The sequence below is a fragment of the Salvelinus alpinus genome, chromosome 3 (genome assembly GCF_045679555.1).
Source record: "Salvelinus alpinus chromosome 3, SLU_Salpinus.1, whole genome shotgun sequence".
NCBI classification, from domain to species: Eukaryota; Metazoa; Chordata; class Actinopteri; order Salmoniformes; family Salmonidae; genus Salvelinus; species Salvelinus alpinus.
In genome coordinates, this window is record NC_092088.1 from 21,126,411 (window position 1) to 21,140,219 (window position 13,809).

At 43.9% G+C, this 13,809-nt stretch overlaps 2 protein-coding genes across 2 annotated transcripts in view; one reads left to right on the forward strand and one right to left on the reverse strand.

Annotated features, from left to right (window-relative positions):
* Positions 1-154: 154 nt before the first annotated feature.
* Positions 155-6,152, forward strand: LOC139570239 (cyclin-dependent kinase 5 activator 1-like). Its single transcript, XM_071391946.1, has 2 exons — positions 155-577; positions 1,832-6,152. Exon 2 carries the CDS (start codon positions 2,068-2,070, stop codon positions 2,974-2,976), a length of 909 nt encoding a protein of 302 aa, XP_071248047.1. The 5' UTR covers positions 155-577; positions 1,832-2,067; the 3' UTR covers positions 2,977-6,152.
* A 3,128-nt stretch (positions 6,153-9,280) lies between these two features.
* The window catches only part of LOC139570237 (unconventional myosin-Id-like), a 120,583-nt gene continuing 116,054 nt past the window's right edge, over positions 9,281-13,809 (reverse strand). Inside the window, exon 22 of the mRNA XM_071391943.1 lies at positions 9,281-12,264. Within this exon, the coding sequence (XP_071248044.1) occupies positions 12,108-12,264 (157 nt within the window). The 3' untranslated portion in view covers positions 9,281-12,107. The remainder of the gene's footprint in view (positions 12,265-13,809) is intronic.

Below are 13,809 nucleotides of genomic sequence, written 5' to 3' on the forward strand. Positions count from 1 at the left end.
TGTAGCCTATCTCCGCTGCGCTGTATCAGCAAAATAAATAGACAGCGCACTACACACTAAAACACTAGTGAATATAGGCTACAAGATAGATAGGGTAATTCACCTATTACAAACAGCCTTTGTGACTGCAGCCACACACAGCTGCAAATTACAGCTCCACGGACAGAGCACAGAGCGGCGCCCGAACACTGCCTTTCTCCTTTTTTACACCAGCCATCCTTTCACTAGCCACAAGCTAGTGAGAGCGCAAAGAAACCCTCGAACCCGTATCTCTTGCGGTGAGGACCAAATGCACATCTTCATATCAGCATCCGTTCCACAGTTGCCTACCTACCGCCTGCGCAGCAGAGAGACTGGCGATTCCTTTACTATGTCAAGGTGTGCGGATATTCTGGCTTGATTAACGCCTTTTCTTTTCTTGGATTGTACGGTGTTATGTTTTTCAACCGCATTTTCCAAGATGGTTAATAAGGTTTCACCTTGATGTGCACCATATCAAAGGAATTAGCTGTTACTGTTAAAGAAGCCATCACTGCAGTGCTATAATTTTTTTAATTGACTGGAGGAAAAATCTCAAGTAAGTATAATATTTTTATATTATCTTATAATGTGTCTAATATCGTGACCTATTTTGAAGGATAACCTGCTGAATTATTGTAAACATCAAAATGTAAGAATATAGGCGACACGTCACTGAGAAGAATTGGCTATGCTGCTAGATTTTAAGCTATTCTATATTTCCTTGTATAACACTTTGCATAACACGAGGCTACCCATATGCACCATAATAAACATGACTCATGTCAAAGCGGTTAGTTGGAATTCTGCACCTTTATTAGCAAGCGGACGCTCATTTCAGAACCATGGACAGCAGCCTATGTACACAACCACATAACAGCCTTGGAATCAAAGCTGGCCGCTAAACAAACAGTCTTGATCTTTCAATTAACACGTAAAATAGCAAAACATATTTTAGATTTTCTAACAACTCGACTAGCCTGCTTGAAAGTTTTTGTGTGGCTGTTTTGGTTATGGCTGAATCAAAAAAAAAATCTCAACGCACATCATGAGCTGTAGACACATTATTAGTCTAGCCTAAAGATGTAAATGTTGTTATACAACATAGTGCATCGCAGTAATTCGTTTACATTCGGATGATATTGCAAACCTCGTTTTAAAAGTGGATGATTTAGGCTATCAAAGGCGACCTTCACATAAAGGTGTTTACATTTCAGGTTTCCATTTGAAATAGAAGGTGCTAGCCAACTATATGAGCAGGAATGCATCCTTCGTTAGGCTTCAATCAATGAAATTATGTTCATGTAAATCCTGATGTGAGCTTCGAGCAAAGCATTATTCTTAGAAGATACCTTTGATATGGGCTGAAAGATGTGCGTGCATGCCTTAATCAACAATTGATGAGCCAGATGTGATCTTTTTATAATCGGAATCAATAGTTTAGGGGGAATCTGATTGAAAGTAGCTAACCTGCTTTCGATTTCAATTCAACAGGAATTGAATGTGTAGAGACCACGGTAATAGGACAACGCAGACGCTTGATTTCAGGACCTAGGACAGCAGCCGATTTACACAACCATATCAGATTTGAAATCAATGCTTGTCGCCAAACCATCCATCTTTATCTTCAATTAATAAGAAATATTGAAATATCTTTGTTTTTTTTAAATGTCAAATCAATATCGCAATCACAGCCGAGATATCTGATTCTCAACATCAAAATGATGTACACACAACCTTAATGTCAATGATACAATGAAAGTGGGAACATGTAGCTACTAGCTACTGAAGCCATGCATTTTGTTTTCCACAGGCACTATTGATCCAGCTGAGAAGAAGAGCTAAGTGCCCAGAGAGAATCTGCTCAGATCAACTCCTAATCCATCCAGCACGTACCTTCCTATCAGGACCTACCGTGGCATTAGATGCCTGAGAGGAACCCACGCTTGTAGCCAGGGTCTCCCAGCTCAGAAGCATTGAGGCCCTCAGGATCTCCCCTGCCATTCTCTCTGGTCTGTCATCCACTAACAAAATTGCTACTCGGTCACCATGGGAACCGTTCTGTCTCTCTCTCCCAGCTACAGGAAGGCGTCCCTCTTCGAAGATGGGCCAGCCACGGTGGGCCACTACACAGCTGTTCAGAATAGCAAGAATGCCAAAGACAAGAACCTGAAGCGTCACTCGCTCATCAACGTTCTGCCATGGAAGCGCATCGTGGCAGTGTCAGCCAAGAAAAAGGGCTCCAAGAAGGTGCAGCCCAACACCACCTATCAGAATAATGTGACCCATCTCAACAATGAGAACCTGAAGAAGTCTCAGTCCTGCTCCAACCTGTCCACTTTCACCCAGGACCAGAGCACCCCCGCCCTCGTCAAGAGCTCCAACAACGCTGTCTCGTCGGTCAAGAAGGCCCCCCTGACCAACTCCAATGCGGCCCCCGGCACGCCCAAGAGGGTGATCGTCCAGGCCTCCACTAGCGAGCTGCTGCGCTGCCTGGGTGAGTTCCTGTGCCGGCGCTGCTACAGACTAAAGCACATGTGTCCCACCGACCCGGTCCTGTGGCTGCGGAGCGTGGACCGCTCGCTGCTCCTCCAGGGCTGGCAAGACCAGGGGTTCATCACCCCGGCCAACGTGGTGTTTGTCTACATGCTGTGCCGCGATGTGGTCTCCTCTGAGGTGGCAAACGAACATGAGCTGCAGGCCGTGCTGCTCACCTGCCTCTACCTGTCCTACTCCTACATGGGCAACGAGATCTCCTACCCACTGAAACCCTTCCTGGTGGAGAGCTCCAGGGACATCTTCTGGGACCGCTGCCTGTCCATCATCAACCTGATGAGCGCTAAGATGCTTCAGATCAACTCGGACCCGCACTACTTCACCCAGGTGTTTGCCGACCTGAAGAACGAAAGCCAGAAGGAGGAGGAGAGGAGCCGCTTGCTCATTGGTCTGGACCGGTGAGGGCCCTGGGGAGACGGGCCGGGGAGGGGGCAGGGGCCTACTCCAGTCTGGCATTTCAACATGGGGGAGGGGGATTGATTGAGGGAGTAGGAAGAGGGGAAGTTTTGATGGGAAGAGATTCATTTTTCGGGTTGATATAAGGGTTAATTTGGCATAGATATACCCAAAAAGTTTTTGATTATAAGCATGTTTAACAGCTAACATTTCAACAGTTCACTGGAAGAGAGACATGAGAACACAGTTTGATTTAAAACAAATGACATTTTATGGTAAAAATATTATTTATCTCAATTTTTCTTAAAACCAACTAATGTTTTTCAAAAGGAAAGAGGATTGTATTTTCACTGCACCTAAGAATGAAAGCTTTTGACACCTAAAAAAAATGCCAGACTTGGGTACATCCTCTGTTTACGTACATGTATATAAAAACATTGAAAAATACAAAACCAACAATAATACACATTAAAAAAAAACTATAGAAAAGGAACACAAATCTGCAGCTATGAATGTGTAGAGGACTGAGGCCAGCCACCTGCTGACTGTCTGAGATGCACTGCCTATTGTGTGACTGGGCTACTACTCACATCATGGATGAACAGACAAGCTGCAACCCTGGTTCTTTAGACTCTGAAGTGAACACCCAGTTCTGCTGCAGTGTAAACATTATTTGACCTGAAAGGAAAAGTGGGGCCACCGATGCAGATTCATGTTGTTGTGCGTTTATTGTTTGTGACTTGGCGAGAGGGGTTTGGTGGAGAAAGATTGGTTCAGAAGGACTTGAAAAAAAGCCTGCATTGCATTGTGGGATTTTTTTGACCACAACACGACATGAGGAATTACAGTACAACCTAAAGACACAACACTTGATGGTCACACTACGTGTTAAGAAAGACCTACTTTATTTTCATCTCAGAACAAAAATTTATGGATGTTCAAAAGCTCAAGCCCAGGGAGGCTTATTTATTGCGCTTTTTCTTTTTTTTAAACTTAGAAACAAAGCCTAATGCACGTGTGCCATGCAATTTTGGAGGGCAGGAATGACTTAACTGCATCTGCATTAGAGAATGCTGTGAACAAAGTGATAACTAGTTTATTTAGCTATGCTTGCTTAAATAGGCTATTTGTTTACCAAGGAATTATTTTGTACTTTTGTCTGAAGGTTGTGTCTAAAAACACCTTGGAATGAAGGTCCATATTGTGCTATGAGAAATTCAGCATTAACAAATGTTTAACTAGTGCCATATCTTTGATGAAAATCCTGTAGGTCTGAAAACACAGCGAAAGATGTCCAAATGTTGAGTGAACTTAATTTATTGTAATTTTATGTTCTCTTGGCACATCCCTTGTAATCAAAAGATCATGACTGAATGATCAATTGGTCTATTTCAAATAACAGGATATGGTGGGAATGAAGATTGATGGTTGTTGCAAATGAATGTTCCATGGAATAAGCTATAGATTAGCCCTAGATTAACAACCAATAAAAATCTGACCATCGACAAAGTAACCAACACATCAGAGAGACCTTGAGTAAAGACAAAACCCCTTAGAACCTTTAGCACCCCTAGAACCCTTAGAACCCTAGGCACAGAGCAATCCTAAACCCAACACACCACCCAGCTCCACATATCAACAAGACAACATAACCATCAGCCAATGGCAGGGCATTTCACTCAAAACCACTCAAGAGGCACAGCAGAGAAATCTACAGGCAGCCTCCCCTGGAGTAATCTCTCCATGCCAATATTAATCAAATCTAAGACAACAATGTATTCAGCTGGGGAGGACATGAGGCCATGGTCAGGTTAGATTCTAGTTGACCTCCATGGAGATAATCGGGTTTTCAAATCAGCTGAAGCCACTAGGATAAATGGAAGAGCATAGAGGGAAATAGGAACACCATGGCAACCTGGACTACATCTACATGAGAGCTTACGGAGCAGTCAAGATACATGGCTATCATTTGCATTGAAGAATTGTAGAGGCTAGAAAAGATTCTAGAACTGATAGCACCTTCATCTCCAATAACTAAGATAAAGGGAGGTGGTAGGTTTTTCTGTCAACCGCTGATATATGTTGCAAGAGATACGTCGAATTGAATCCACAGATTAACAGGAATACGTTTTCTATAGTATATAGTACAGAGACTTAACTGGACCTTGGGGGGAAAAAACCAAACAAATGAAAATAATGCACAAACACAAGCGAATAAAAAGTAGTATTTGCCAGCTTTTTTTCACCTCAACAGTGAGAAATTCCGCATGCTTTCTTTCAGTAGGTGATTCTCAAATTTCTTTCGAGAAATGCAAAATGGTTACAGTCATATGCAGCGAATAAATATCATTTTCATTTGTATGTCTTTTCCATGCCCACAAAAGGCTATTCTCTTCTGTCATGTGATGAAGGTTGTTCTTGGGGACTGTTGGTTGACAAATGATATATCTCTCTCCTCTGCTGTATCAGTGGGAGTCAAAGAGAAAAATGTATGGTGCAAATGGACATGGTTGTGGAGCAGTACCGTGGCATTGTGCCTTGCAATGGGAAATGGGTTGTTGTGTGTTGCGCAGTAGGAGGGACACACACTTTGGATGGGCTACTGCTCTGGGGAAAAAGCAGGGCATTGGGGTAAGGGGTCAAAAGCAGGGGAATCTTGACCCTCTCGCTGTTCACTCGCCCCAACTCACTAAAATGTGCCATTTTTTGCCACTTGCATCACTGACTAGTTGTTTGAAAGACTTGGAAAAACCTTACAAAAAAAAAGAGAGAAAAAAAGTGATATGTTTGAACATTTCAGTCGACTTCTTTTTTCTGTATCTCGTTGCGTACTTTGTAGAACAAAAAAAGGGTGTTAAAGAACATAAAAAAGGGGGGCATTTCAATGATGCATGTGAGCGCAAGTGTGTGAGAGTTTATTTGTACAGAGAATGTGTGAATTTTGTTTTCTTATGACAAAGAGGAAGTGGAAAAGAGGATACTCTACACTGATAGACTACTGGGACGTGATTGGTCGGGGGGGGGGGGGGGGGGTTAATTAGAGCTGTTCAAATATGTTATTTTGAAAAAGACAAAAAAGACATTGCTCCAATTGAACCTTTCTCAGTTTGTTTCTGCTTACTTTAATTTATTTTTGTACTGTGATGGAAAATAAAATGCACTGATTGTTCATGACGCACAAATGAGTTGTGTCTTCATCTGCAGCTGAACCCTTCAGTGATATAATCACATACTTGACACTGTTTGTTTACTAGGCCCCACAATACACAAGTCTATGGTCCATATACTGTATAATTACAGAGTAGCAGGGGTTATGAACTGACTAATCTGTGGAATGAAATCCATTAAAAAATAATTTGAAGATTAAAAATGGCATAGATCTCATATCCAGAAGACAATCCAGCTAGTTACAAAAGATTGAGACAAAGAATAGAATCTGGTCAAATCATTGTATTATCTATGACCATTCACTGTCTCCATTTCATTTCAATTGGCCATGGGGTAAATCAAAGACAATATAATCAAAGAGTATGAAATATAGCACAACTGCCGACTCTTAGTTTGACCTAATTTATACCAACATGTCATGTGCAACCAGAGGGAAAAATAACTCGAGACCACCTTTACTCCACACACAGAGAAGCGTACAAAGCTCTCCCTCGTTCTCCATTTGGCAAATCTGACCATAATTATATCCTCCTGATTCCTACTTACAAGCAAAAACTAAAGCAGGAAGTACCAGTGACTCACTCAATACGGAAGTGGTCAGATGCACAGATGCTAAGCTACAGGACTGTTTTGCTAGCGCAGACTGGAATATTTTCCGAAATTCATCCAATGGCATTGAAGAGTATACCACATCAGTCACCGGCTTCATCAATGACATCTTCCCAACAGTGACCATATGTACTGTACATATCCCAACCAGAAGCCATGGATTACAGGCAACATCCGCACTGAGCTAAAAGCTAGAGCTGCCGCTTTCAAGAAGAGGGACACTAATCCGGACGCTGATAAGAAATCCCGCTATACCCTCCGACAAACCATCAAACTGGCAAAGCGTCAATACAGGACTAAGATTGAGTCCTACTACACCGTCGCTGACGCTCGTCGGATATGGCAGGGCTTGCAAACTATTATGGATTACAAAGAGAAGCCCAGTCACGAGCTGCCCAATGACACAAGCCTACCAGACGAGCTAAAATATTTCTATGCGTGCTTCGAGGCAAGCAACACTGAAGCATGCATGAGAGCACCAGCTGTTCCAGACAACTGTGTGATCACGCTCTCCGTAGCCGATGTGAGTAAGACCTTTAAACAGGTCAACATTCACAAAGCCTCAGTGCCAGATGGATTATCAGGACGTGTATTCAGAGCATTCAACCTCTCCCTGACCGAGTCTGTAATACCTACATGTTTCAAGCAGACCACCATAGTCCCTGTGCCCAAGAACGCCAAGGTAACCTGCCTAAATGACTACTGACCCGTAGCACTCACGTCTGTAGCCATGAAGTGCTTTGAAAGGCTGGTCATGGCTCACATCAACACAATCACCCCAGAAACCTTAGACTCACTCCAATTCGCATACCGCTCCCAACAAATCAACAGATGACGCAATCTCTATTGCACTCCACACTGCCCTTTCCCACCTGGACAAAAGGAACATCTACGTGAGAATGCTGTTCATTGACTACAGCTCAGCGTTCAACACCATAGTGCCCTCAAAGCTCATCACTAAACTAAGGACCCTGGGACTAAACACCTCCCTCTGCAACTTGATTCTGGACTCCCTGACGGGCCGGCCCCAGGTGGTAAGGGTAGGCAGCAACACATCTGCCACGCTCTTCCTTAACACAGGGGATCCTTAGGGGTGCGTGCTTAGTCCCCTCCTGTACTCCCTGTTCACCCACGACTCCAACACCATTATTAAGTTTGCCGACGACAACGGTGGTAGACCTGATCACCGACAACGATGAGACAGCCTATAGGGAGGAGATCAGAGAACTGGCAGTGTGGTGCCAGGACAACAACCTCTCTCTCAACATGAGGAAGACAAAGGAGCTGAATGGCTCCATTCAGATCGACAGGGCTGTAGTGGAGCGAGTCATGAGCTTCAAGTTCCTTGAGGTCGTCATCACCAACAAACTATCATAGTCCAAACACACCAACACAGTCGTGAAGAGGGCACAGCAACACCTATTCCCTCTCAGGAGACTGAAAAGATTTGGCATGGGTCCCCAGATCCTCAAAAAGTTCTACAGCTTCACCATCGAGAGCATCCTGACTGGTTGCATCACGCCTGGTATGGCAACTGCTCGGCATCCGACCACAAGGCGCTACAGAGGGTAGTACGTATGGCCCAGTACATCACTGAGGCCAAGCTTCCTGCCATCCAGGACCTCTATACTAGGCGGTGTCAGAGGAAGGCCCTAAACATTTTCTAAGACTCCAGCCACCCAATTCCTAGACTGTTCTCTCTGCTATCGCACAGCAAGCGGTACCGGAGCACCAAGTCTAGGTCCAAAAGGCTCCTTAACAGCTTCTATCTTCCAAGCCATAAGCTGCTGAACAGTTAATCAAATGGCTACCCGGACTATTTGAATTTACCCTTTTTTTTTTACGCTGCTGCTTATTATCTATGCATAGTCACTTTACCCCTAATGTACAGATGACCTCGACTAACCCGTACCCCCACACATTGACTCGGTACCTGTACCCCCTGTATACAGCCTCATTATTGATTATTTTACAGTGTTACTTTTTTGAACTTCAGTTTATTTAGCAAATATTTTTTTACTCTGCATTGTTGGTTAAGGGCTTGTGAGTAAGCATTTCACGGTGAGGTCTGTTGTATTCGGCGCATGTGACACATTTGATTCGATTTGATTTAGTGATCGTCCATCAGAAGGCTGATGATGTGTCTGTTGAGGACAGGGAGTGGGAAGTGGTGATGCTGTTGACCTGACCTGACTGACTGCAGAGGCTTTGGCTGTCGCGACATCATCTAGGGAAACAGCTGTTAGGTTAGCAGGCGGTTTAGCGTGGTTTGGTGCCCCCAAAAATCACACAGACAACACAACAGCTGGGAGAAGGAAAAAAAACATCACAGACTAGCCTATATACCAGCAGACCTTGATGAACCATGTCTTTTCCTGCTTGAAGAGAGATAAAAAGGGTGTCATCAGCACATCTCCCCATTGACAATTTTGCACACACACACGCACACACACACACACACGCACGCGCGCACACACAAGACTAGGTGAGTAATATCAAATGCTGTATGCCAACAAAAGATGAAGTCATTGAGCAAACTTGAGCAAATACATTTATTAATCAAATGATTCATCAAATAACTATCATTGTGGCTCTTGCATATAACAAAACAGTGAAGTTCCCTTCAGATTTGGTCCAAACACTTTTTCTTTCATTATCAATATTGATATATTACATAAATATGCAAAATACAAAATTAGGCACGTACATTTTCTGATCAAACTCTCTCTATATTCATCTAGATATTTGGTGTATTGAATATATTCAGATATCTTTGCAGTACAATTTAAACCATTTTAACCATGAAAAGTTGGGAATATGGGACACATCGTAATCAAAAGGGTTACCAACAGAAGAAACTCGATGAAATAACATAGACCGGGATCCCTTTCTGAAGGAACTTTAGTGATATCCGGCTAGGGAAGAAAAAAACTATTGAAGGGATTGTAGGTAAAGCTTTGGATCAGACAAGTCAAACCCAACACAAACCAATGAGGGACAAGGATGCAGCAGACACAACACATTCTGGAGTCACAGATCACAAACCGTAAGGTAAAGCTGAAAGAACATTGAGTGTAAGAGACTAAATGGCCATGGACTCAATAACAAAAAAATCTGGAAAACTTGATGGAAAAAGTAACCTATTTTCACTTTGATTACTTTTCCCCCATTTGCACTGGATGTACGGTAGAGGACCCAGGATATGAACAGTCTCCATGCTGCACCCCAAAGAGTGACAGTGAACCATTAGAATCCTTATTCAACTGAAGAACCACGTGTTGTTCCCGTCTTATTTATGTAGTAGTGGGGAAAGTGGGCATCTCATCTAGCTCAGTGTCTTCATTGATGCACTTTCCCTCCCTCTTTCTCTTTCGTCTCCTCCTTCCTTTCCCTCTCTCCTCAGGGCACGGGGGGGGTTCAGAGTAAACTCCTCCTCGGCTCTGCAGTGGCACAGTCTACCCACCCGGGCATAGTGCCAAGATGTGATGGAGTGAGGGAGAATAAGAGGGGAGGAGAGGAGGCAGCCAGGCTGGGCTTTTGTTCTCAGACAAAAGTATCCTTCCCTACAAGACAGGGATGTCGGGAGACAGGAGAGAGAAACCTATTTCGGTGGGATGTGACACACAGTCACAGACAGAGCATTGTAATGATGAGTAGCGGAATAGAGAAGCCCTGTCGGGAAACATATTGTATAACTGGAGGATATGGGCGGATAGCTATAGTTGGCCTACTCATAATAACCAAGTCATACAGGCAGCTCTGAGGACTAGCCACATATTAAACCCCTGCCGTTAGAGATACTACTGTGACGTCACTGATAATACCCACAACACAATACATAGCCTACAACTTCCCCCCAGTACAGGGACATTTCCTGGCCTGAAGTGGCTTATTAACCAACAGAACAAGGTCATCATAGGCCATAGCTGCAAGGTAAAGGAATATTTGATCAGTTGAGAGGGACGCTAACTAACTAATTACAATACCGATTTTTCCTGGACGATATTCAAAGCAATTGGCGCTCGGCAGCAATTCTGAAAGTGATTAGAGAAAACTTTTTTCCACTCTGAAAAGAATGCCAAGTGACAGAGCGATACCTGCAGCAGTACGTTGACACTGAAACTAGAACTACTGGAAGTAGGCCAAGGATCTGGGTAAAAGGCGGTGTTCATGATATCCCTCCACTGTCACCTCAGTCGAAGTCAATACCCACTGGGCACAGACGGCAATTCAACGTCTATTCCGAGTGGGTTCAACGTGGAAACAACGTTGATTTAACCAGTGCGTGCCCAGTGGGCAGGCCTAGTCAGTCACACAGGAACACAATACTACTGATTTACTGAGCGGGTACAGTGTCGACTTCCTTTCTCTCGTCTATGGAAAACATACATCTGGCTGTCTCATCTATGGAAAACATACAACATCTGGCTGTGTCATCTATGGAAAACATACAATATCTGGCTGAGGTCATATAGCATAGACGTGCTGAAATGTTGACATAATGGATTAAGTCATTTACGATGCATTAATAAATCCTTATCTAGAACTATTGCCATGAAATGTACACAATCTGGCGTGGCAAGTCCACTCATAAGCACATTTTACGTAATACTATAAGCATGTAGAGTACTATTAATGTACATACAGTACACAGAGAGAACAGATAACAGGTTTTAAATTGAGATTTTAATGCTCCCCTCAGAACACGTCGTGACGTTCGGGTTCAAGATATGCTCAACACATCCCACTCCACACCCTGTGACTAACCCACTAAACACTTCTCATCTGTGCCTCTGACACGGGTTCTGTCCCTGAAATACACGGGACAACATTCTCTCCCGTTCTTGTTTCCAATGTGTACATGTAGGACTGTCTGCGAGTCTCTAGTCCAAAACAAAAGGGTAGTGTTAAAAAAACGTTCCATCAAATCTCCACTTGAGATCAAAATAAATAACGAAATCTGGTTCTAATCATGATAAACCAAAGCTAGCGTAATATAAAAGGATTAACGCCCCCAACAAAACATATGAACTTGATATTGAAAAGTGAGGGGGAAAAAATCTACTCTTTGGTGAATTATTGTTGTGCATGTGTGCGAGTCTAACAAAAAAAACTACATTTGCATGTATTAAACATCTAACATGTCCAATTGAAAAAAAAAATGTTGCGTAAAATAAATACCCATTCAAAAAAGGTACACATTTGTCATGTCTGTCATTCTGAGAGCTCAAATCCTCCCATGCATCATTCCATACTATCTAGTTCACAAATCAGCTCTATACCTAATAGATATATGGTTCTTGTAGTCTTCATTTGACACTTGTCATCGTCACAGACCGAGTGGCCCCCGAGAGGCCCTTTTAGTTTCCAGGAACTGCCAGGATGTAACCGGAGCGGCTCTTAGTGAAGTCTGGCTGTGATTGGTTGATTTTGGGCTCCACAATGATGGTGCACTTCCTGCCGTTCATACTGCACTGGATGGGACTGGCAATATTCACTTGCAGCTTCCTCTTCTCACTGCAGAGAGAGAGTGAGAGAGAGTGAGAGAGAGTGAGAGAGAGTGAGAGAGTGAGAGAGAGAGAGAGAGAGAAAGAGAGAGAGAAAGAAAGACTTGTTAAGCATGTGTTGTACATGCATAGCTTACAGCTGTTACATCAATATCAGCAGAGAGAGAGAGAGTATGGTGTATGGTGTATGTTGTATGATGTATGGTGTATAATGTATGGTGTATGATGTGTGTGCTCGTTCAAAAGGCTAAAGGCCCTTTTACACCAAAAACACTGATATGGTTCACTGCAATTGAATGGGCATCCTTCCCCATTGTGGATATTCCTCGTCATAATATGGACATGACAGCGAACTGGATGCCCACGGGCATAGATATAGACTATAGAGCAAGGCTCTCCATCCCTGTTCCCGGAGAGCTACCATCCTCTCGGTTTTCACTCCAACCCTAATCTAGTGCACCTGATTCTAATAATTAGCGGGTTGACCAGCTGAATCAGGTTAGTTACAACTGGGGTTGGAGTGAAAACCTGCAGGAGGGTAGCTCTCCAGGAACAGGGATGGAGAGGCCTTCTATAGACCATGGTAGTCTGGTAATGCAGATTGACAATAGCGAGCCCACGCTAGGCTAGCCTATACCCCAGGAATGATCCCTGTGCCTGTATGGTAGGTACGGCTCACCAGCCGATTGGCTTTTAGCGCTTGCCACATCTAGTGAAGGGGTTTCTGGCTGATTGGCCATCTTGCACTATTCCCTCTTTGAGAGGATCAATGAGGAAAATCAAAGATTTGTTGAGGGGAAAAGAAGCATTTGTGAGGGAGTCAGGGTGTGTGGGCAAACAGACGGAGTGTTTTAAAGAGTGTGTTTAAGAGCTGTAACTAGTGCTACAGTGAACTACAGCACCTGGGAAGAGAGCGAGAGAAATGCTCGTCTACGTAATCCAACTCTCATCCTGACACCATTCCACCATAACGACGGTCGCTCGCATCGTTTGTCAACAAACATAATTCATGATAATACCCTTGGTGACTCGTGGAAACGGCCGGAGCCAAAACATCCACTCAACCAGTGGTGCTAAGTCTACAGAAATTAATCAGCGAGACCTCGACACCCATTAGTCACGCAACAACGCCTAACAAACAAAAACAAATCACCTCAAACTACCCACGTCAGACTTCTGCATTATACATACAGCACTGTAGCCTAGCAATGAGGGCTGCAGCGGCGCAGGGTTACCAGGGCAACCCTGCAAACCTCTCCATCTGTCATGGCTGCCCATGCCAGGGCCAGCCAATAGGACAACAGCTCTGATGAATGCCCGGGTCTGTCTTTGGTGCTTTCACCACCTCTCTTTCTCTCTGTACGTCCGTCTCTGTCCGTCCGTCCGTCTCTGTCCGTCCGTCTGTGTCTCAGGGGATAGCATGGTAAGCATAGCCACAGGTCTGCTATCAGCTGCTATCTGCTCACTTGAAGGGCAAGCAGGGTTAAGTTTACAAACACACACAGCATACACACACCAGTGGAGGCTCCTCAGAGGAGGAAGGGGAGGACCATCC

Excerpts from the sequence above, each read along its gene's own strand:
- LOC139570239 (XM_071391946.1), top strand. The coding sequence starts at position 2,068 with ATGGGAACCGTTCTGTCTCTCTCTCCCAGCTACAGGAAGGCGTCCCTC.